This window comes from Mustela nivalis, assembly GCF_964662115.1.
Source record: "Mustela nivalis genome assembly, chromosome: 10".
Taxonomy (NCBI): Eukaryota; Metazoa; Chordata; class Mammalia; order Carnivora; family Mustelidae; genus Mustela; species Mustela nivalis.
The window spans coordinates 60,763,614-60,786,771 of NC_139029.1; the positions used below are offsets into that span (position 1 = coordinate 60,763,614).

Here is a 23,158-nt window from a genome sequence, read left to right on the forward strand (position 1 = left end):
CCTACATAACTTCCTTAACAAAGCCCCGAAGCAAAGCGAGTCCTAAATCTTCATGGTGCCCTTTAAACTTCTCCATAATTCCAAACAATCTGTTCAGCTTCATTCCCAAAGCAGGTTTTGCACGAGTGTTTGTTCCAGCCCCTCTGCAACACCATCGGACACACCATGCCCTCACATTCTGTGGTCCCCATGGAGATGCACCACCTGGGTTCCCTTCAAGAAGGACTTACTGCCTGGTTGGGGAAAGTGTGGTCATAAACAGCCTTTATGTGCCAGGACCTTCACAATGCCTCAACCATTTCACACGAGTCTGCCTCAACATTTCACTGTCCCTGGGAGGGACAGTACTCACTCCAAAGCTCCGTGCTGGGTGGGCTGAGGCCTTGTGGTCACAGTTTGACATCTTGCTCTGTGCATTCCCACTTTCCACCCTCCTTTACACTGGTGTTGACCCCTAATAAGGAGCTTGCACCCCAAATCCAGCTCACCATCTGTTTCCGGAGAACCTAATCTGCAACATAGGCCTCCATGAGTCTGATTCTGTTCTTCATTCTCTATCAAAATCATTCTCCTCTTCCGAGATCCTGCTCAAATGATACCTTCAAGAAACATTTTTTCATCCTTCCAATTGGGAATAATTATTCATTTCACTCATTTTACTCTATCCCCCTGAATTATGCCTGTATATCTGTGTATCAAGTCAGTAATTTTTTATATTGAAGTTAGTAGTTTAAGTTTTTTGAGAGCATAGTCTATGTCTTATTCATTTCTGAATGCCCACAGTACATAACAGATAAGAGTTATGAATGAAAGAAAAGACTAATGCATGATCTTCCCCATTATAACTAAAAAAAAAAAATGCTGCTGATATTTCATCTCCAATATTTCATACATATGTTGATCTTCTCTATTTTTCAGCTATGTGATATATATATCCCCTGCTTTCCACACTAACTAAGCACATCTGCCTGGTATGGAACATGCTTATCCTGTCTTTAAGCCATCACATAAAAGAAGCCTCCTTTAATAACATGATTCTTTGTTCAAAATGTTATTCAAGACATTCCTAGTATGTGAAGTACCCCTAAGGTACTGGTGTTCAATTCCAGCTACCTCAGGATCTTCTTTTTTGTTTTTAAGATTTTATTTACGGGACGCCTGGGTGGCTCAGTTGGTTGGACAACTTCCTTCGGCTCAGGTCATGATCCTGGAGTCCCGGGATCGAGTCCCACATCAGGCTCCCAGCTCCACGGGGAGTCTGCTTCTCCCTCTGACCTTCTCCTCGCTCATGCTCTCTCACTGTCTCTCTCTCAAATAAATAAATAAAAATCTTTAAAAATTTTTTATTTACTTATTTAAGAGAGAGAGAGAGTGAGTGAGGGGGAAGGGGCAGAGGGAGAGGGAGAGAATCTCAAGCAGACTCCACATTGAGAACAGAGCCCGAGGCCAGGCTTGATCTCACAACCCTGAGATCATGACCTGAGCCAAAAACCAGGAGTCAGTCACTTAGTCACCTGAGCCACCCAGGTGCCCCAAGGATATTTTTGTTCACAGAATTTAGGTATCTGACATGTGTCTAAAAATCATTGTGCTCCATTAGAACAATGACCAAATTTTGAGTTCCCTTAAATTTTTATAAAACTAGAATAATAAACTCTATATGGGAAATGCAAAATATATGTATTCTGGATTAATAATATATCATGTTCACCTCTTCACTTTCCAAAATGTTTGCTTCGTACATTCTCCTCTCAGCCCTCACACACATGGGCCTGCTACCACCACTACTACCACCAACAGCCCATCCTTGTCTTTCTCAATTTCATTGAGAAATTAAAAGCAAGAAATAAGAATCTCCCTCTTTCCATCATCAAAACTATTGACACCTAATCCCCAGTTTACCATCTTGCTATATGGATTAGGTATCTCTCTTCCTACCAAAGCCCACTCTCCAGTCACGTTCTGGATTTCATCTTCAGGACTTTTTTTCTATAATTTCCCCTTTCTTTTGCATCAATAGCGCCCTGGATCATCTCTAGCACCATACACTACCATGTCCTAGTATCCTCTATCTTTAGAAACTCTACTTTAATCCCAGATACCCCTCATCCTCCAATAAAACTTATTGAAAGAGTTGTTTCTAGTGGGCACCTCCAGGTTTTCACCTCATATTCTTTAATGAACTCTCCCTATCAGACTTAAGTGCCCACTACATCACTGAGATTGAGCGGATGAGGTCACTAATAACTTGTATTGCCAAAACCAATAGTCGCTTCTTAGTTTTATCTTGCTTGATCTCCCAAAGCAATCAACACAGTTGATCACATCCATCCATCCATCCATCTATCCACCCATCCACCTCTTCTTGTATCACTACTTTCAGCTTCTAAAAGTTGCAAACTCCTTGCTTTTCTGCTAACCCATGGGTGCCTTTTCTGTCTCCTTTGCTGGCTCCTCTACCTCTGAATGACCCCCCTCAAATGTGGTCAAGTTCAGAGTTTATCCCTAGGTCTCTTCTTCACCCTCCTAAGTGATATAATTCAGACATTTGGCTTAAAATATTATCTCTACACCAATAACTGCCCCCCACCAATTCTCAATGGTTAGCCCTCACCTTATTCTTCACTGAGCTACAGGCTCATTTATAGCATCATCACAAGAATATCTATTACTCTACAACTTAAACATAACACAGCCAAAATAGAAGTCCTACGATAGCAAACTTGTTCCTCCCTATTTCCATTCTTCATATAGAGAATTATCATCCACCTAGTTGTTCAACTTACAAATCTAGCAGTTTTCCTTGACTTCTTTCTCTCATCTCACACTAGTAAGTACGTCATCTCTACTACCAAAAAATATATTGAATGTATTCACATCTATCCATCGCCACTACCACCACCCTAGTCTAAGTCTGACTCCTCCTCTTAGATGACTGCAAAGACTTCCTATGGATCTCCTTGCTGCTGCTTTTGGACTCTTAAAAATCATTCTCTACACAGCAGTAAAATGAGTTTTAAGAACATGTATTAGATTAACTCATTCCCCTAAAACCTACCAATGGCTCTGCATCACACTTATACACACAAGCTGTAATGTGCTTGCGGGAGTTACCTACCAACCCACTGCCAACCCCATCTCCTTTCCATCATACTGCAGTCACACCAGCCTTCATTCTGCTCTTTGAACACAGAAACTTATTCTTGCTTTAAAGACTTAATGTTTTTCTATTCCTCTGTCTGAAGTGCCATGTCCTCAATCTTTGTATAGCTAGTTCCTCCTTACCACTCAAGTCTCATTTCAATTGTCAGCTCTATAAAGAGGTCTACTGCGGCCACAAAGTCTAAATGAGAGCCCACCCCCATCCTCAGCTATGCATTATCACATCATACTGTTTTGTTTTCTTTCTCATAGTTTTCACTTTGTAATACTGTTAGTTCATTTTTCAGATGTTGTCTGCCCTGTCTCTTCCCTCTTCCAAAAACACAGGTGCTGTATCTATCTTGCTTATCACTATGTATTTAATGCCTATAAGATTTTGGGAAAATATCAGATGACCAATAAATATTTGTTGAATGAAAATAAGTCAATACTAGTCTTTGGAACAGCAGCCACATAAGACTTCCACAGCTAAGAGGTCGTTTTTTCCCACCACTTGTACTTCCTACATTGAACCATAAAGTTTTTTTCAGTTGCCTGTTTCTTCTATTGTCTAATTCCTTGAGGACAAGGACATCTTATTTTTGTGTTATCACCAACTAGCATAATTCTTATCACAGAGTTACATGTATAAAAATATTTGTTCAATGAATAAAGGTAAATGAGGCTGAGGAGGAAGCAGAGTGACATAGAACCTATGGAAAAACACAAGAGGCTGCAGGGTCGCCATAGCACTATCATATTTGAGACAAAACAGTCACCATATATAAGTAAACCCTTACTAACAGGTTTTAACTCTAGGACTTTAAAGTCATATTTAAAACTCTTGCTGAGAAGCTATCCAAATTCCATACCATTTTCAGATGACAGTGGTATGATATGAGAGTTCAAATTCCTAAATTCAACTCTCAGCTAATAAGGAAATAGCATCAGAGTTCTCTGAGCTACTTGTATTACTAGGGCTTTTGGAATATACCTCAGACCAATTTTCAATTCAGTTAGTTTTTATGAAATGTCCACAGAGGGCATGACACTGTATGCAGTGCAGATCCGAGTATTCCAGGTCAAGGCAGGTCAAAGATTTATAGGTCCCAGTGTAAAAAGCTCAGTTTATTCTGTTTATCTCATTCATTTTATGTTAGAGCAAAGCCATTAAAATGTTATGACCATTTGCTTGACCTGTGGGTCCAAGTCTGAAAAAATAAAGTCCAAATTGCTACAGTTAGTAGCCTATAATAAAGGTCATATATTATCTTCTCAGGACATGGGGATGGACTTTGTTGATTTTATTTATTTTTTAATGGAAAAATCTGAAAGGTGCAGATTAGAAGAATATTAACATTTATAAACACAGCCATGAAAGAAATAACCCCATTCTTTAAAATCAGAATGTCATCAAAGGAGCAGATGCTCTAGCTAGTGGTATTATTGGGGGTGGGGGAAAGACAGCCCTTGTCATTAATTACTCACATATATACTGAATGCAGATCTCTGTCCTTCAAGGGAGTTATAGGTCAAATGACAAAATAATACACGAGTACAGAAGTTAAAAAGCAATCACAAGTAGAATGTACTGAATATCATTCACACCAAAAGCTGCAGGATTTCAGTGGAGGGAAGATACACTGAGACTGGGGTCAGAAGGGGTGGTTCCTGAGCAGGGCCATTAAGCAAGGAACACTATCACTTTATGTAACAGTAAAGTGTTTCCCCAAAACTTGAGAGTACACAAAATAATGCTGCTTTCTAAGAGTTAAACTAAGAAATCAACACAAAATTAAAGCAGAAATGTACATAATCAGTTCTATGATATTATAAGCCTCCTAGTCCAGCAAGCCTGATTTTAAACTTATTGACTTTATTAACATATCTAAAGAGAATTGCAAATAATGATCAAACAGCTCTGCCCTTCAAGCACACTCAAGGTTAGAGCACCAAATCAAACTCATATAAGGATCCCACTCCATTGAGAGACACCATAGGCAGCCAGCCCCTGATGCCATTAGATATTCTACTCATGCAATTCCCTTGTTCGAACTATACACTCATCAAGCAACCTTTTAATAATTAGGTTTCTCATGCAGTTTGCCTAAAGGGAGCAATGTGCTGGTCAGGCCAACATGAACACCAGGTCTGCTCAGCATAATTTCTTAATGTAAATTACTGCATTGGTATTCTGGTGCTATACATCAGTCTCTTGTGACTTTGTTAGTGCCAGTTATCATCCCTGAGTTGTAATTCTAGGGCACTGATATAATAAATTTTCAGGCCCTGCAGAAGTATACAGGACTGTTTTGATTCAACAGAAAGTTCATTCAAGGGTTTAGAAACTCCACAGAGAAAGAGAGAGAGCAAGAGACAGACAGAGCATAGAAAGGAAAAGTAGTTTAGGCAGATATAGTAAGATAAATTTGTGTATAGTAAGATAAATTAGGCATGGGAATTAATGTTTAGCAGTGGGAACTCACTGGTGAAATGTGAATAGAGGGCGCAACATGATCAAAACTGTTACTACTTAGCAGAACCCATGGTTTAATTGAAGAATAAGCCAAGAAAACAACTAATTACAATACAGTATTGTAAGTACACAGTGTATTCTGAGAGCACCAAGAAAGTACATACAGTATACTCTAGAGATGACCAGGGAGTATTTCTCAAAAGAGAAAACTTACTATTTTTTAAGGTTTTATTTATTTTAATATTTCATCTATTTATTTGACAGAGAGAGAGAGAGCACAAGCAGGTGGAGTGGAAGAGGGAGAAGCAGGCTCCCCACTGAGCAGAGAGCCCAATGTGGGCCTTGATCTCAGGACCCTGGGATCATGACATGAGCCAAAGTCAGATGCTTTGAGCCACTCAGGCACAAGTAGACCCCTAAAGTTTTTTATTACACTTTAATATTCTTTAAATTTTTCCTCTTTATTTACATACTTTTTTAGTTAAAAGAAATATATCAATATTTTAAAGAGCCTCAGAAGTATATTCCTGACTTTGTACTAAATATTCCTCCCTGGGCATGCCACAGGAATCCCAAATTCAGCACTTCTAAATCTAAACTTACTTACGGTTTTCTCTACCCTTCGTAACCATCCTTCTTCTCCTCCTATGTTCCCTGATTTGGTAATCATAACCACAGCCCATCTGACTATCAGGCCCAGTCATGCTAAATTCTCTCTTCTACCCCCAACATACAGTCAGTACAAAAGCCTTAAAGGCTTTGCTTTTTCATTAGCTCTTAAACTTCTCTCCCAGGGCCACTGCCTTAGTCCATGTTTTAATCATTTCTCAGTTGGATTACTGAAGTAAGTCTTCTAAATGGTACCCTGCCTTTATTCCAACTAGCTTCCATCCTTCCCAGCACATCTCCAGCACATCTTGAAGCTAGGGTAATAGTTCACTTAGTTGTACAACAAATACATATGTGTCAGGGACTTTCTAAATCCAGGGGATAGACTGATCAACAAAACAGACAAAGTTCTTGCTTTTCATTGACCTGATATTTTAGACTGGGCATTAACTATGTAAGCAAAGAAAGGACTAAAGCAGTTTTTCAGTAGTGATAAATATTATAAAATAAATACAACTAAGTGATGTCACAGAGAGTGACTATGTTCATTAACTAGAATTTAAATAAAAAGTTGAAGCTACTAAAAAAAGGTGGGGGGGGGCGCCTGGGTGGCTCAGTGGGTTAAAGCCTCTGCCTTTGGCTCAGGTCATGATCCCAGGGTCCTGGGATCGAGCCCCATATCGGGCTCTCTGCTCAGTGGGGAGCCTGTTTTCTCCTCTCTCTCTGCCTGCCTCTCTGCTGACTTGTGATCTCTGTCTGTCAAATAAATAAATAAAATCTTCAAAAAAAAAAAAGGTTGGGGGGGAAGTGTCATTAAGACCTCTTAGGCAATGGCAGTTAGGAGAGGGATGATAAGAGGCAGCCAGCCATATAAAGTTCTGGGGGCAAAACATTTCAGGTAGAGGAATAACAATCACAAAGTCTCCAAGATGGATGTAAGTTCAGAATGTTCAAAAATTTCAAAGAATCCCACTACAGCTACAATGAGAGGATAAAGAGAGAAAGAGTGGTAGAGAAAAAAAATCAGTGAATTACACAAAAGGCACTCATATAAGGCCCAGTAAGTTTGAGATATTATCAAACTGCTATGGGAAGCTACTAAAAATATATAAGTAGAAGAGCTGCATAATTTCATCTATGATTTGAAAGTTCACTCAGGGTCTTGTGTGGATAATGGGTTTAAGAAAAGCAGGAGTGTAAAAAGGAAGACCACTCTAGTGTCCAGTGCAAAAGTATAGGCAGAATGTATAGAGACATGGATGAAGGTGGTAGCGGGAAAGGTGGAGAAGCCATTGGCCTGGAGATATATTGTAGAGCTAAAGCCAGTAAGACTTCCTAATGGAGCGAATGTGAGAGATGGAAAAAGAAAAGAAAAGAAACCAAGGATCTGTAACCTAATGGATATTGGTATTATTTTCTGAAATGGGGAAAACTGATGGGGCAGGTTTAGAACTTGGGGTGAGAGTAGGAATCAAGAGCTTGGTTGGGCCACATTAAGTGTGAGTAAGTACTAAGAATTCAAAGAGACATGTCAAGTAGGCAGAGAAATCCAGAAATACCCAGGTCAATGGAAGAATCATTGGTAACAATACAAGCTTGGGAGTCAATGACATACAAATAATACTTAGAGGTATTGGCTTAGTCTAAAAATAGACTAGAGAAGGAGAAGAGTAGATGGCCAAGGACCAAGTCTTATGTCATTCCAACATTTGGAGATCAAGCCAAGATTGAGAAAACTGAAAAGTAGAGGCCAATAAGGTAAAAGAAGTTTCAGGTGAGTATGAGGTAAAAAAACAAACAAACAAACAAACAAGAGAAAAGAATGTTTCAAAAAATAGAATGGTCACCTTTGTCAAATATTGCTGCAAGGTTAAAACAAAAGAAACCACCTGGAAAGATGGAAATCATTGGTAACCTTCACAAAATCAGTGTGAGGAGAGTGTTAGAGAATAAACCATTACTGGAGAGAACGTGAGGGAAGAAAGGAAGTTACAAGCCATTTTGACTTGTAAAATATTTTGAAATAAAAAGCCTATATCCACAGCACTCCCTTTGAAAACTTTAAAATAGTCTCCAAAGATGAAAGGAAATGGAAGGAAATAAAAATAATGATGTTATAATTGGTATAACCAAAAAAGCACACCAATTATTTCAACAAGTAGCCAATGAGAACTGCATAAATTTAAGAGAAAGCATTATATTCTCACAATAACTTGAGATGTGTACTTGATAATGGCACTTCAGAATTCACAAGAGGATATCACTACAGTACTTTACATGTTTATCACTTGGGCCAGAAGCTGGATTCTTCCTTCTATGCTTTGGCATTAATTGAATCAGTCATGAAATTTCAAGGTTGGAAAGGACTTAGAGGTCATTTAGTCCAGCTCTTTTGTGTGAGTGAATCCCCTCTACCACATCCCTAATGAACCCTGTTTCTTTCTCTTCTTGAACTCCTAAATGATAGTGGATTTGTCACATCTTCCCAATGCTTAAGGTAGAAATAAAGTCATTTTATTACATTTCAGACAGATTTTCTACCCTTCATAATAATAGTTATTTTCAGCATTGTGAAACCTACAATTTGATGAGTATCAGTCATATGTCCTTCATCTGTTTTGTGTATAAAGGGAAAAGGCAATTATGGAATATGTAGGCCTTTTATTTCTATTTACCTGTCTACCTATATGCTGCCTCTTTCCAGAAAAAAAGAAAACTTAAATGAAATGACTTAAAACACCTGGGTGCAACAGTTATTAAAACAGAAATAGAAATTCAAACTCCCGAAAATAAATTCTTGACTCAAAGACTAATATAGTTGCTGGCATTGAAATTAAGTTTATCAGCTTATTCAGTACAAAAGGAGAAATATAGTGGATTACACAGTTCTCCTTATCTAACAGAAGAAAGTAAATTAATTCTCCATTAAATAAAAATTTTTTCTTGGTTCTAAATCACACATGGAATTTCTCATGTAGCATCTTACAAAAGAGGCTTATTTCTTTCTTTTCTATTTGCATTCATTTCACTGCCACTTCATTTTACCAAGCTCATAATCTCAATCCAATGTTTAAAAAAAAACTCTTAAAAAATCTGTTGAATATAGGGGACAAAGCCTGAGCACTGGATAACAACTTTTCAAAAGGAACTGGAAAAACAATTTAAACTATCAAAATCACCCTTCGGTGGAGAGGATCAATTTTACGGGTCATTGGTTCCCATAGGTCCAATTCTTAGTAGATGGGAACAAAAGAGAAACTGAGTTAATATCTCCCATGGCCCTACCATCACTCCTTCACCTCTCCTAGAAATAACTACAGTTGAGTGATCACTAGGTACAAATGATATCCTTGTGAACGGAGACAGGTGTACAGAACAGGGTCGACTAACAAGGAAAGAATGCTGGAAAGGCTGGCCTGAATATCTGATAATAATGCGGATCTCTATGAGGGGAAGTGGTATCTGTAAGCAAAAGGCATTATTAAAGCTGGCCCTGCTGCCCAAGGTAATGTAAAGAATCTGGGCTTTCTCATTTGCTCATAAAACACCCCAATTACTTTCCCAGGAAGGGCGTTATAGAAAAGTTACAAATGGGTTAACTGTGTCTTCCTAGAGTTAAGCCCCTGTGGTTTTACAACACTTTCCCCTGGTCTTGGATTTAAGAATGGGGGAGGTATGCCCAAATAATGACCATTTCACCTTTGAAGGCCTCTGTGGTGCCTAAATCATCCCTTAGTAAAAAATAAATTACCTTCTTCATAGTGATTATCACAGTAGTTTAGACTTTACCTGGATTACCTGCTTCCATCATTAAACTCTAAATAACTAAAGTCAGATCTCAACTTCATCCCCACACCTAAAGCCAGCCAGGCGTAACTTTGCCTTCTTCTCTATGGCTACAAAAGGCACACCTTTAATCTGTATTTTGTCTGTCCAAATGTGGCATCACGTTATTATTACTATTATTATTATTATTATCATTATTATTATTATTGCTACAACTACTACTACTGTTGAATCCAATTCTATCTAGAGGCCCCTTAGGGCCAATAAGCTAGATTCAATTCTCACAAATTAGTTATTGTAAAATCAATGCAAATGCAGTAAAAGTAACCTACACACTGAATGGGGCTGTTTGTATACCAGACAACAGAATGTACCCATGGTGTTATCACGGAAAGAATGAGAGATTTCAGACTTAATCTAAAGGCAGCACTGGTACACCTTCAAATAAATAATCCCAACTTGGCTTTTTGCAGAATTAGAATACTAATTCTGCAAAATACTGAACGCATATTTGTTTAGAGCTGGGATATCGCAGGCATGTAACAGTAAATGCTAATCTACATGCTGATGGTTGGCAAGAGCAAACAAGCATGCTGATTATTATTTCGTCTAGCAGTTTATTATGACATACAAGTACCAGAAATCAAAGTCAAAGCTAAGCAAAACCCAGCTACCAACAGCATGATTTTCTCCTCATTTTTACCTATTCTGCCCTGCAAACCCCTTCCTGATTAGCAGGAAGCCTGGGAATAGAGGGTGAAAGTAATAATAAAAGAGACCTGTGAACTACTGAATAGTTTTTACATGCCATACAACTTAGAGAGAAGCACCAGTTGAGATAAGTACCTATTTCCCCAGAGCATTCTAAAATATCTGAAGCTTACATGATGCAGTGGTGAATGGCGGTCTCTAAAAAAGCTTTCTGCTTTTGGAAACTGGGTAGCAGAAATACCTGGTGTGGAAGAAGTTGGCATAGCAACTCTGCATTGCAGTGGTGAAACATAGAGTAAACAGGTGAACAAAACAATGGCTTCAACGTGCTTTCTCCTCTACAGAGTGATTATGTCTTGTAGAACATTTTTAAGCTTCTCTTTTTAAGCAGTACAAACTCTTTGGTCTAATAATTAAATACGTTTCAGTTCCTGAATAGGAAAGGATATTCATGAGTCCTGGAAATATTTATTTTCCATATTTTCTCTATATAAATAAGGTGAAATTTTGGCTAAAAATAAGTCATTTCCCCTTCAGAGCAGATACAATTTTCCAGTGACCAGAAAATGGTACCAAAACTAAACCTTCTGTGCTTGTTAAAAAATATATTTCAAGGGAAAGAATTGCTTACCTTTTGGCAATAGGCCCCTTGAAGTTAGGATCAAATGTCCTTGGGTTACCTGCATTTAAAACAAAGACTTTTTAAGCATGTATGCCAAAGAAATCGCAAATAAATATATATGAAATATGAATAAAGAAAAATCTACATCTTGGCTACTGTCCAGCACACTGTTGAATTCATCCTTTGGTCCAGGGAAACATCAATTATGCCTTGGCTACATCTGCCAGTCCTTTCCCTCTCTCTCCGATAAGAAGCAAGACTGGGAAGATTTAAGGACCATAGTCTATGCATAGCATACACATATCTCCCACTGTTCTATGTGGAAATATTATAGATTCCATTCAGAGTAACAAAACTTGCAGCCCTTCTGCTCTGCAAAGCCATTCTCCCATCTGCCATCACCAAGTATTGCTGAGTGCTCACAAGATGCACAGTATAATAGAGATGCCTGCTTATTTAGTTCTCCCCTTTTTCTCAGTAGATAAGGCTTTCCTTCAAGAAGTTGAAATATTAGTTGGGTCTGCCACACTGGCTATATGGTATATACCAGTCATTATTATATTATATAAATATTATTTTTAATTGAGTTTTTGAAGATCCTATTGGCAGGCTTCATGCCATCTGGGGAGATGTCATTTATTACTGCATCATGAATATGATATGCTATCCCTATTTTTAAACAAGACAAAGTACACACAGAATGGCCTTTTCCCATGACATGCATTGTGTAATGAGACCCAGGACACTAAGTTCTGTAAAATCGTCTCTGGTCAGTGACCTGTATTTTGCAATCCCAAATCCCTGATGCTTCTTTCCCAACCTAAGCATTCCCACCACTTCCTCTAGGGATTTGTCCCTGTGAGAAGGACTCATCCTGAAACTAAACAGAGCATTCAAAAGGGATTGGCAAAAATCCCCATGTGTCAGGAATCCAACTCTGCCTGTAAATGGGGACATGTGTTCTGAGGACTCAGAGGGCTATTTGGTGTAATCACAGGCTGACGAAAAGACAACAGGGCACACATGGAACAGAAATCTAAGAGTCAGTGAATATTTATAAAGAACCTATGATATGCCAAGAGCACCAGCATCTTGGAGACCTTAACTGGTGGGACAAGATCAACATTTGAGTCATTCAACAAATACTTCTTGAGAATCTTTATTTACCAGGTCCTGTGTTGTAACATATGAGCAGTGAATATACCAAATGAAACAATTAATCAAGAACTCAAATGTGTGGTTATCTGCCTTAAGTGTTACAAGAGTTCTGAGAAAGTCGGTTTCATCAAGGACTAGAACAGTCAAGAGGGTCTCATTCAAGGAGTGAGATTATGAAAGATTAGAATAGAACAAGAGGGAAAAGAGAAACACTTTGGGTGGATGAAACTAGAATTCTGTTAAATTCACTAACTATTTATTGATCACCTGTTATGTGTTCTGCATTAAAATATACACTGCAGGGGATACAAATTACTGAAACAGTCTCTGTCTTCAACAAGCTAACGAACTGATGAGTGGGGAGAGAAATAAGAAAAGTACAAGAATTGCTACAATACAAAGCAGAACATGATATCATAAGAAGGGTACAAAGAAAGTGTTAGGAGAGTTCTAGGGAAGAAAAGGTCACTTTCAGTTGAGATTAGTAAGGAAGGGTTCCTAGAGCCACAACATTTGGGGATGGAAGGGTGTAGTTTAGACCTGTAGTAATGAATGAAGTCATGTAGCAATGAATGAAGGTAGAGATGATTAGTGTGGTTGTGGGGATGGTGAAAAACTCAGTCTGACTGGGGATAATAGGATAAGAGGAGGGGAAAACAAAGCTGAATAGACACTACAGAATCAGACTACAGAAAGCCTGAAAAATTGGGATGGAATTTATTTTATTCATCCTAGGCCACTGGGAGCCATACAATGATTTTGAACAAAGGAATGACATGGTAAAAGCAGTGCTTAAAGAGAGCAATCTACCAGCAGTATACAAGTTGTAGGGCAAAATGCAAAATCAAGGAGATCAACTTTGGAGTCTGTTGTAATAATAGAGGTGAAGTAATGTGAGCCACTGCCCATCTGGTGGCAGAAGTGATGGAAAGAGAGATTCAAGATTCATCACGAAGCAGTTGTGTGGCATAGAAGCAATCATTTCACCTCTGAGCCTTGGTTTCCATATTTGTAAATGTGGATAACAACAGTGCTTATGCCATAAAGTTGTTATAAGGATTCAATGAATCAATACATGCAAAAGTGCTTAGAACAGTGTCTGGCACTTAGTAAGTTGCCAGTGAATATTCATCATTAGTCAATGTAATTACATGAAAAAAACAAACAGAACTTCATGAATGACTTGGAGGGTAAAAGAAATTAAATATGGTTTCAAATCAAGTGACTACAGACCAAGAACCCATAATTCTCAATCAGTTTTAGTCTTTTGCCTAGACTTAAGGAAAGATTAATGCTACTGAAATAGTTTGGGCACATTAGCAGGGGGAAGAAATTGCAAAGTTGCTAAAAGAAAAAGAACATGAGGTTGATTTTGAAGTGACATCTGATTGTAAGTCCATTATTCATCCAGAGTTAAGAAACTGGAATCTTGGGTCAAATCTTGAGATGAATACGTGGAAGTCACAAAGTTTGTATCATGAAGTGATGAACTCCATAAAGGAGAACTTCAGGATCTGTCAGTTATAATGTTATTATAACAACAAGAACAATAGTATTTAACATGTTTTTAGCATTAAATGCTAAGTGCTGTTCCAATTTCTTATTAACCTTATTATATAGGTAGACTGAAAACCATTATTAGCCTATTAAGAAAACAAGCCATAGAGAGACTAAGAACCTATTCCCACCTGGGATTACCACTGTGTCTAGCTGGCCATATCTTACAATGCCAATACTTGTTTCTACTTCAAGGGGAAGTATATAAAATACTTCCTGTTTGAGATGGTCTATATATACTTCAGTGCTGGGTTCTCTGACACACCGTCAACTTCTCTTTTTCTGACTGCTTGTCTGATTTTGCCCAACTGGGAACTGACCTCTTCACGATTAAGGGTAAAAGGTAAAATCAAACAGTTATAGGATGGGAAACAGAAAAGTGACATTCAGTAAAGTGAAAGAATTGCAAGAAAGAGGGAAGATGATAAACTCCACAGAAAAATGATTACTAAACGAATGTTTATTTGTATCTGGGACTACTATAAGTACTTCGCACATGCATCTGCCATTTTGCACAATTCCACAGAGAAAACAATGTGAATGATACTCCCTTGCACAGTGTATGTTATCTCATGCTCCATAATTCTGTAAGGTGTGTCATTGTTATCATTCCATCTTACAAGTGAGGAAATTGAGGTACAACGGGTAAGCTAATTTGCCCTAGTCCCTCAGCTAACAAGAGGTGGAGGTGGGCCTGGAAGGCACATGGTCTGACACCCAAGCCTATACTGAGCCACTTGGCAGGAAGTTGCTCACTGGTGATCTCAGAAATTCCACAGATGGGTGGGGAGAGGAGGCAGATGAAAAGGGATTAGCAACTTACATCGATCTTATTCATTTTTTACATTAAAGATAGGCAAAACTGCTTTAAAAGTATCTAGGCTGAAGGGACACCTGGCTGGCTCACACGGGAGAGCATGTGACTCAATCTCGGAGGTTGTGAGTTCGAGCCCCATGTTGGGCGAAGAGATTACTTTAAAAAAAAAGTATCTAGGCTGGCTTCCAATTTTGGTGTGATTTGTACCTTACAAAGTGAAAAAGTGGATCACAGTGTAAATGAAATGCTGTTGTCAGATCTGTCTGAAAAGCTGACACTTTCTGATTATAAATCCTGGCTGCCTTATATTTCGGCTGAAAATACACTAATGCCACAGTCTAATGATAAGATTTAGCTGATTCCATATAGTAATGACAGCTGGAAAGTGATGACTTCAGCCTGCCCCATGTGCTGGCAGAATTTATATTGTCATGCAAATTTTTTATTTCCTGAAATCAATACAGGCCCTTGCTTTCTCGGAGGCTCTCATGTGCTCTAATTGCATCTCTGGAATAAATAGACTGAAAGGCCAGCTAAGTGAAAAGAGCCACAATGCTGAACTATCACACGGCTTAGCTAGCTGAATATAATTCATATTTCTAACTTACAGAAAAAGTAATTATAATTAAGTAATCATTTTAAGAGCGTCTTGAGTTCATGTGATTTTCAGATCACCAAAACTATTATGACAACAGAGTCACTACAAAATATTCATTAAAGAAGTTACACACTTGTTATTATAGTTAACTGTATTGCACAGTGCAAAAATTACACAATGCAATTTTTGTTACTAGAAATCATTCATGAGGATTAAGGAAAATAGTCCAGGTAATTAATTCAACTCATGGGTACGGATTTCACATGACTCCGTTGAATGCAAATGGTAAGATAAAGCAGCCAGGCATGCTTGGAAAGACTCTTTTCTTTAAAAGCAATCTGTTTCTGAAAGAAAAATGGCAATATAACTACCACTAATCAGTTATAAAAACCAAAAATCTGAGACCTTTTATTCCCTCAGGTATATTTTTCAGAGAATGTAGTGTGGTTTAGATATCAAAAAAGAGAACTCTAAGGTGGGAAAAAGTAGGACTTGGAATTATTACAAATGACCAAGTCAGATAGCTTTCCGAAAAGCAAAGAAAAATGGTATACCACAAAATTAAGTCTTCCCTTAATATTCAACAGCAGCTACCGGAAAATTGTGAATCATCAAATACTTGTTTTACACTTGATTTTTACAAACATGTTTATGGTTCTGTCTATAAGTGAGGACCCGCCACTTCATCTAGGGAAAGAAGTCTCTTTCCTCCAAGTCTTAACAAAGGATAAAGAATCATATTCTTTGCCATTTCTTATAGGGAGATGTTCCTACTTCTCAGCCCAACACACATGGCCTCTCACCAACAGGCCCCTCTTCCCAGCCTCATCTCCTACCATCCCTCACTTCAAACCTGATCTTCTAGCAATTCTGTACTGCTATGATTTCAGCCCAAATCAGGTGTTTTGCTGAGTGCCCTTTGAACAGTGTTCCTTTCCCCTCTTTGTGCTGTTGACAATGGCTAAGGAAATCCTATAGTTCTTAGAAATTCCCACTCACCCTCTAGGAGAAGGACAAGGACAGAAACCTTCTACTGGCTACTGTGCCGGTGGGTGGGGCCTACTTTGATTAGAGACTAATGCTGAGAACTTTCATATAAGCCCATCCCAACATAACTAATTCCATTTATCTCTGAGACACACATACTTCTGTTACTTGCATTATTGCGCTTGGTACACTATGCCTTAAGGCATGTGCTGTGGTAGACAGATGCCCACATCCAAATCCCACAAATTTGTGAATTATTTTAATTTACACAGCAAAAGGGACTTTGTGGGTATGATTGAGTTGAAGGCTATGAGATGGGGAGATTCTCTTGGATTATCTGGTTGAGCCCAATATAATTACGACAGTCCATACATGGGAAAGAAGGAGACAAAAACATCAAAGAAGGAGCTGTGACTGTGGAAACAAGGTCAGACTGATATGATAGGAGAAAAACTCAACTGGCCATTGCTGGCTTTGAAGTTGGAAAGAATCATGAGCCAAGGAATGTGGTAGCCTCTAGAAGCTGGAAAAAGTAAGAAAATGGATTCTTCCTTAGAGCCGCTAGAAAGAAATGCAGCTGGGCCTGTACTTTCATTTTAGCCTACTGAGACCTATATTGGACTTCTGACCTCCAGAATTATAAGATAACAAATTTGTGCGATTATAAGCCACCACATTTGTGGTAACCAGTACAGCAGCAAGAGGAAGCTAATATACAAGACTGTTTCTCCTACTAGATGAATAGCTCCTTTAAGGCAGACACCAGATCTTGGTTGTTAGTCTAATGCTATTACCTACTTTGGTGTCTCATGTATACATATGTAACAGGCACTCAATAGATGTTTCTGTAGTAAATTTTTATTAAATTTCAATGTAATTTTGAATTCATATCTTTAATTTAGATTATGAAGATACAAATAGGAGATAAATCTTGACAATTACCAGCTAATCATTTTAGATGGAATTCAACCTGGATTAAAGGCAAGTTAATAGATTCCTAGAATTGCACTGATGTGAAAAATTACTCCATTAACTCAGCATCCAATCTGTAATGTCTTAGACCAGTAGGAGTTAACAAAAGAAGTAATGGAGACAATATCCCATACTGGTGAATAAAAAGTGGGCATCAAATTTCTTGGTATCAAATGTCATCTCTGCCATCTACTAAACTGTGATCTTGGCAGGATTCCCATTTTTCTCTGTGAACTTCCATTTTTCCATCTATTAAATGAAAGATAGTAGCAAAAAATATTTTAAAAATAACAAAAGAAGGACACAATTTCTGCCTTTGGGATGATCATCTGAAGCAGAAAGTTATGTGTAAATTACCCTCATAACCAAAGTAGGTCATTGTAGAATCAATGCAACCCAACTTAAGTCAAATTGTCACAGTGACTATAATTGACAGTGGTTCTAGAAAGGTTTCCATGACTAAGCTGGATATGACACTTATGGAATAACTTTTTGGAGGAGAGAAATTTTGAGGATGCTTAAAGGGAAGACTGTACCATGTGGGAACGCTGGAAAAAGCACATGCTCAGCCATAGCAAAGAGTTATTCCTGGGGGAGGAGACATGAGAGCAGTTAGAAGAAAAACACACATCATCCAGAGTTGGAGTAGGATTTACGAATCTCCTCAAGTCTTCTGAGAAAGTAATACAACTAACATGTGTTTATGTACCTGTATGATGCAGAAGAAATAGGAAAGTTAAGGCAGAGGGACTGACAAGAAGATTGCTGCTGTATTTCAGAGATAAGAGGGTAGATGCCTGACGGAGGCTGCAGCAATGAGAGAGGATGAGGCAATCCCAAAAGCACTGCAGAGGAACACACTTGGTGGAAGTGAAGGTTGTTAGAAAGGGCAGGGCACCATGCTTCATCACCTGATGATGGGGCAGTGCCTCATGTAGAAAATGATGTGCATTCCAGAAACACATCTAGGGCAAAAACATGACCCCACGTTGGACATGGCAAGATTAATGAAAATGCAAATGAGACTTCTTCAGCACAGATTCATGCCACACAATACTGTGGCAGCATGACCTTATAGTGGTTGTTTTTCTCCCAGCCTGAGTAACTTCCTAAACATACAAAATAATAAATCACCCACTGTTACATCAAGAATGTCCAATACCCTGCTTTAAGAAAGGGTTTTCTAATCTGTGGAGTTGGTTTCTATATAGTTTGCATCATCATTTGAAATAATTCACTCTATATGAACACAAGTCATTAACATTCAGTTAAAATGTCAACCTTAGAAGTAATACCTAGAAGAAACAACCTCCACTTCCACTGAACAGGCAAAAGAAAACATTCATAAAGCACTCAGGCTGCTTCTTCATGGACTGATTTTATAGGCAGTGCTGAAAGATGCACGTTTGGGGGCATTGGAAATGTACTTCTGAAAAAATGATTTTTCTTGACTACTGTGACAAAGCAGTGAATTTGCACTATAGAACAGCCATGAATTATTGGATAATCACATATCTTCTCAGAATAAATAAAATTCTGAATCAATATTGATTTAAAAAGAGAGTCTGGAAGCAAACAAGAACATGATTTGAGTCTGAAGGTTATCAGCTTGGGGTTTCTAATATTTCTTTCTAGCCATATTTGTATTTATTGCCCAACATGAGGCACTCAAAAAAAAAAAAAAAAAGGAGCAACGACATACTCTAATTACACTGGAGAAATTCCTTATTTTATTTCAGTATCATAGGTTATGCGTTTCATTATTACACAGGACTCTATTCCCTTGGCTCCTATAAAATATAACAATTTCACAATCAGAGATAGGAAATGAAGAGTATATTTGCTTGCCCTGAATATAAAAATAAGTGACTTCATCTTGCCTTTCCATCTGCAGAATTCAGGCAATAACACAGTAAATGAATAAAGTTTGGGAGAAATGATAGTTTTCATCATTATACAGATACAAAAATGAACTTCTGTAAAGAAGGAGAAAATTTTTTTAAGATATAGTTGAGTAAAAGACTTTCTGTTGAATTTAGGAATAAACACTACTAAAGAAAAATAGCAAGAATTTGTCAATTTATCACAAACGCATAAAGCAGTTTGATAGCTAGTGATAACATTTCTCCTACTTCTTCATATTGTTCACAGGTTATTGATGAGAACAAAATTAAACTGCACGTCAACTCTGACTTTTGCCACAACTCAAGATGGTGGAAGATAATAATCACTGGCAAAACATCCCTATCCCTGGGCCTGAATGTAGGAAGAAAAACATGATTTAGCGCATACTTTCTACCCACAAGACATCATGATCCAACAAATTAAAAGCTCAGGTGGAATACACTATTAGAATCTGTGTTAGATGAATGCCTCTATTTATAGGATAATTGGGGGAAAATTGTGGTAAACTATGTTCTTTCACTAATGGGTCAGACTAGTTACTTAGAATGACAAATGGGGGAATAGCAGACAACAGGGATTACACACAACCTACTGGATGACCCACCCTAAATTGTTATATGCATTCAGAGGAAAGAGAGAAAGAGATTAAGATTCTTCTTCCTCAGAGCTGGGATGAGGGGAATGGATGTGTGTTACAGAACAAGATAATCACTTGGAATGGATGCCTCGGGACTTACCTCACTTCCTCCTACAGTCCTGTCTCCTTGGATGGAGTCAAAAATAAAATGGCCAGATTTTATACTTGTAAATTCTATGGAGCATCTGTGAGGAAGAAATGCTCATGAATATTTTTTCCTCACAAAATGGATTTTCCACAAAGAGACTGAACATATTGTGAACTCACTGTCAAAAGAAAACTTTGTTCTTACTTCTTGACCTTCTATATAGATTTGGAGGAGGGAGTGAAAGAATAGGGAAGGAAAATCTAGCCCTCAAGACAAGGGTTTGCCTCATAATCTGCCATGATGGTAGTAAAACAAAACTGTGAAGATAAATCTGCAAGTAAAAGTTTACTTGTCAGCTCTAATTCCAGAAGTATGAGAGGTTCAACTCTCTCCATATCCAGAATCTATAAATTATGGATATAAAGCTTAAAGAGTATCTTTTAAAGAGCACTGAAAAGCTGATAAAGCAATGAAGAAATTCCAGGCCAAAACCTAAGTGAAAGTGGAGACCTGGAGAGAGCAAGATACTACCAAAGCTACCATAGTCCCAAAGATATTTACCAAGTTAGCAAATTCAAGGAACAAGGGAAACAGAAGAGAGAGATCAGAGGTTGCTCAAGAGAAGAAATCAAATAGGAAAACATCGTTAAGTCAGAACTCCAAAGGGATACACCCTCAGGATGAAACCCACCTCACCCTTACCGAAATCACCTGACACTGAGCAGAAAGATGGGGGAAATACCTTCATTTGAATTTGCAGTGTATGTGAAGTAATCTCAAGTAAGTTCAATCTGTTGGTATTCCTAGGCAGCTGACAGACAAATAACAGACTTCTGATGGAATGTATCTTATTCTAAAAATTCTCACAAATAAATTTCCAAAGAAAATATATAGCAAACAATAAAAAATAATAAATCATATAAAGAAACAAGATACCGTAAAAGAACTAGATATACACAGACAACAGAAATAGATCCATAAAGTCTCCAGATATTTACATGATTACTCCCAAATTATAAAACAACTAAGCTTACTGTTTTTTTCTTTTTTTCTTTTCAGCAATAAAAGACCAACGTGAAAATAAATGTGATGAACTGTGTTTTTAAAACTACCTGGCAGATTCAGAAATGAAGAAAATTGAATCTGGAAGTGAATAACACAATAAATAAAATGTACAACTCCATGGATAAGTTTGATAGCAGATTGGACATAGCTGAAGAGGCAATTGGCAAACAAGAAAGTAAGTCAAAATAAATTATTCAGAATATAGCATAAAGAAACTAAGAATGGAAATTACCAAATTACTAGTTGATAAAATGAGCATAGGGTGAGAGTTTTAATATATGTCAAATCAGATTTCTAGATTTATTCAAGTACAGTTTGTTCAAGAAAAAAGAATGAAATGAAGAAACTTCAAGGCAAAAAAAAAAAAAAAAAAAAGATTTGCCATCAGTAGAGTCTCATTAACATATATTAAGTATATATTTCTTAAAAAAAAAAAAAAAGACTTATTTAATTATTTATTTTAGAAAGAGGGAAAGAGTACATGTGTGTGCAAGTGGGGATAAGGGCAGAGAGAGAATCTTCAAGCAGACCACCCACTGAGCGCTGGATCCTGACTTGGGGCTCAGTCCCATGACCCATGAGATCATGACCTAAGCTGAAACCAAGAGTCAGATGTTCAACCAACTGAGCCACTCGGGTGCCCCTTAAGTAGTTATTTCTGAGAGAAAAAAAAGTGACCCAGATGGAAGGTCTTTGATGAAAGAAGAAATGAAGAACTCCAGGGGCAAAAAGGAATGATCACTGACTATATAAAACAATAATAATAAAGTCTTCTGGGGTTAAACAAAATGAGAGAAAATCATTTCAATAATAGAATGTAATCCAAAGATAAGGGTAAAATATTAATAAATTTTAACCTCAAAATTGTGCATGCAACAGTTTTTAAAAGAGTAGAACCACCATATATTACTTTGAAAACAGAAGGAAAATAGAATAAGAACTGAGTGAAATAAGCAGAGAGAGTCAATTATCATATGGTTTCACTTATTTGTGCAGCATAACAAAGAGCATGGAGGACATGGGGAGTTAGAGAGGAGAAGGGAGTTGGAGGAAATTGGAAGGGGAGGTGAATCATGAGAGACTATGGACTCTGAAAAACAATCTGAGGGGTTTGAAGTGGCGGGGGGTGGGAGGCTGGGGTAACAGGTGGTGGGTATTACAGAGGGCACGGATTGCATGGAGCACTGGGATGGTGAAAAAATAATGAATACTGTTATGCTGAAAATAAATAAATTTAATTTAAAAAAAGAGAAAAAAGAAAAATTAGCCAATCCAAAATCAAAGAAGAAAAAGAAGAAAAATAAACACAGAACAATCAAAGGAATGAGAAAGCACAGTGTAATGTGATGTATATTGTTATGGAGCAAATGTTGTGTCTTCCCAAAATTCATATGTTGAAAGTCCTAACCCCCAATATAATGGTATTTGGAGATAGTGTCTTTGAGCAGTAATTAGATTTAGATGAGAATCCTAAGAGTGGGATTAGTGATTAGTGTCCTTATGAGAAGAGGAAGAGAGATCAGAACTAACTCTCTCTGCCATGTGAGGACCCAGGGAGAGCCAAATTAACTGGTACCTCGATCTTGGACTTCCTAGTCTCCAGAATTGCAAGAAATAAATCTCTGTTGTTTAAGCCACCCAGTCTATGACATTTTGTTATAGCAAACTAAGACATACATAAACTCAGATATATTGATACTACATTAACTAATAAGGACTAAATGTGCTTGTGAAAGATAAAAATTGTCATACTAGAAAAATAATTGAACCATATGCTGTATGTATATCCCCCAATAAAGGTTAAAGCAAATGGATGAAAAAGTAAATAGTATGTAAATTTTAACAAAAAGAAAGAAATTATAGGTAATGCCTGAAACAGAAATTAAGGTAAAAAGCATTAGTAGCAATAAAGAGGATCACTTTGAATTATAAAGTCCAATTAACAAAGAAGAGACAATAATTTTAAATACATGCACTTAACAAAATTTAAAATGTAAATGTTTATTTAGAACTACATGGAGAAATAGAC

At 37.6% G+C, this 23,158-nt stretch overlaps 1 protein-coding gene across 5 annotated transcripts in view; it reads right to left on the minus strand.

Moving 5' to 3' along the window:
* SLC44A5 (solute carrier family 44 member 5) overlaps positions 1-23,158 on the minus strand; it is a 395,909-nt gene that overhangs the window by 167,898 nt on the left and 204,853 nt on the right. For all 5 annotated transcript variants that reach the window (XM_082686570.1, XM_082686574.1, XM_082686573.1 and 2 more), the window contains one exon: positions 11,355-11,403. In XM_082686570.1, the coding sequence (XP_082542696.1) occupies positions 11,355-11,403 (49 nt within the window). The remainder of the gene's footprint in view (positions 1-11,354; positions 11,404-23,158) is intronic.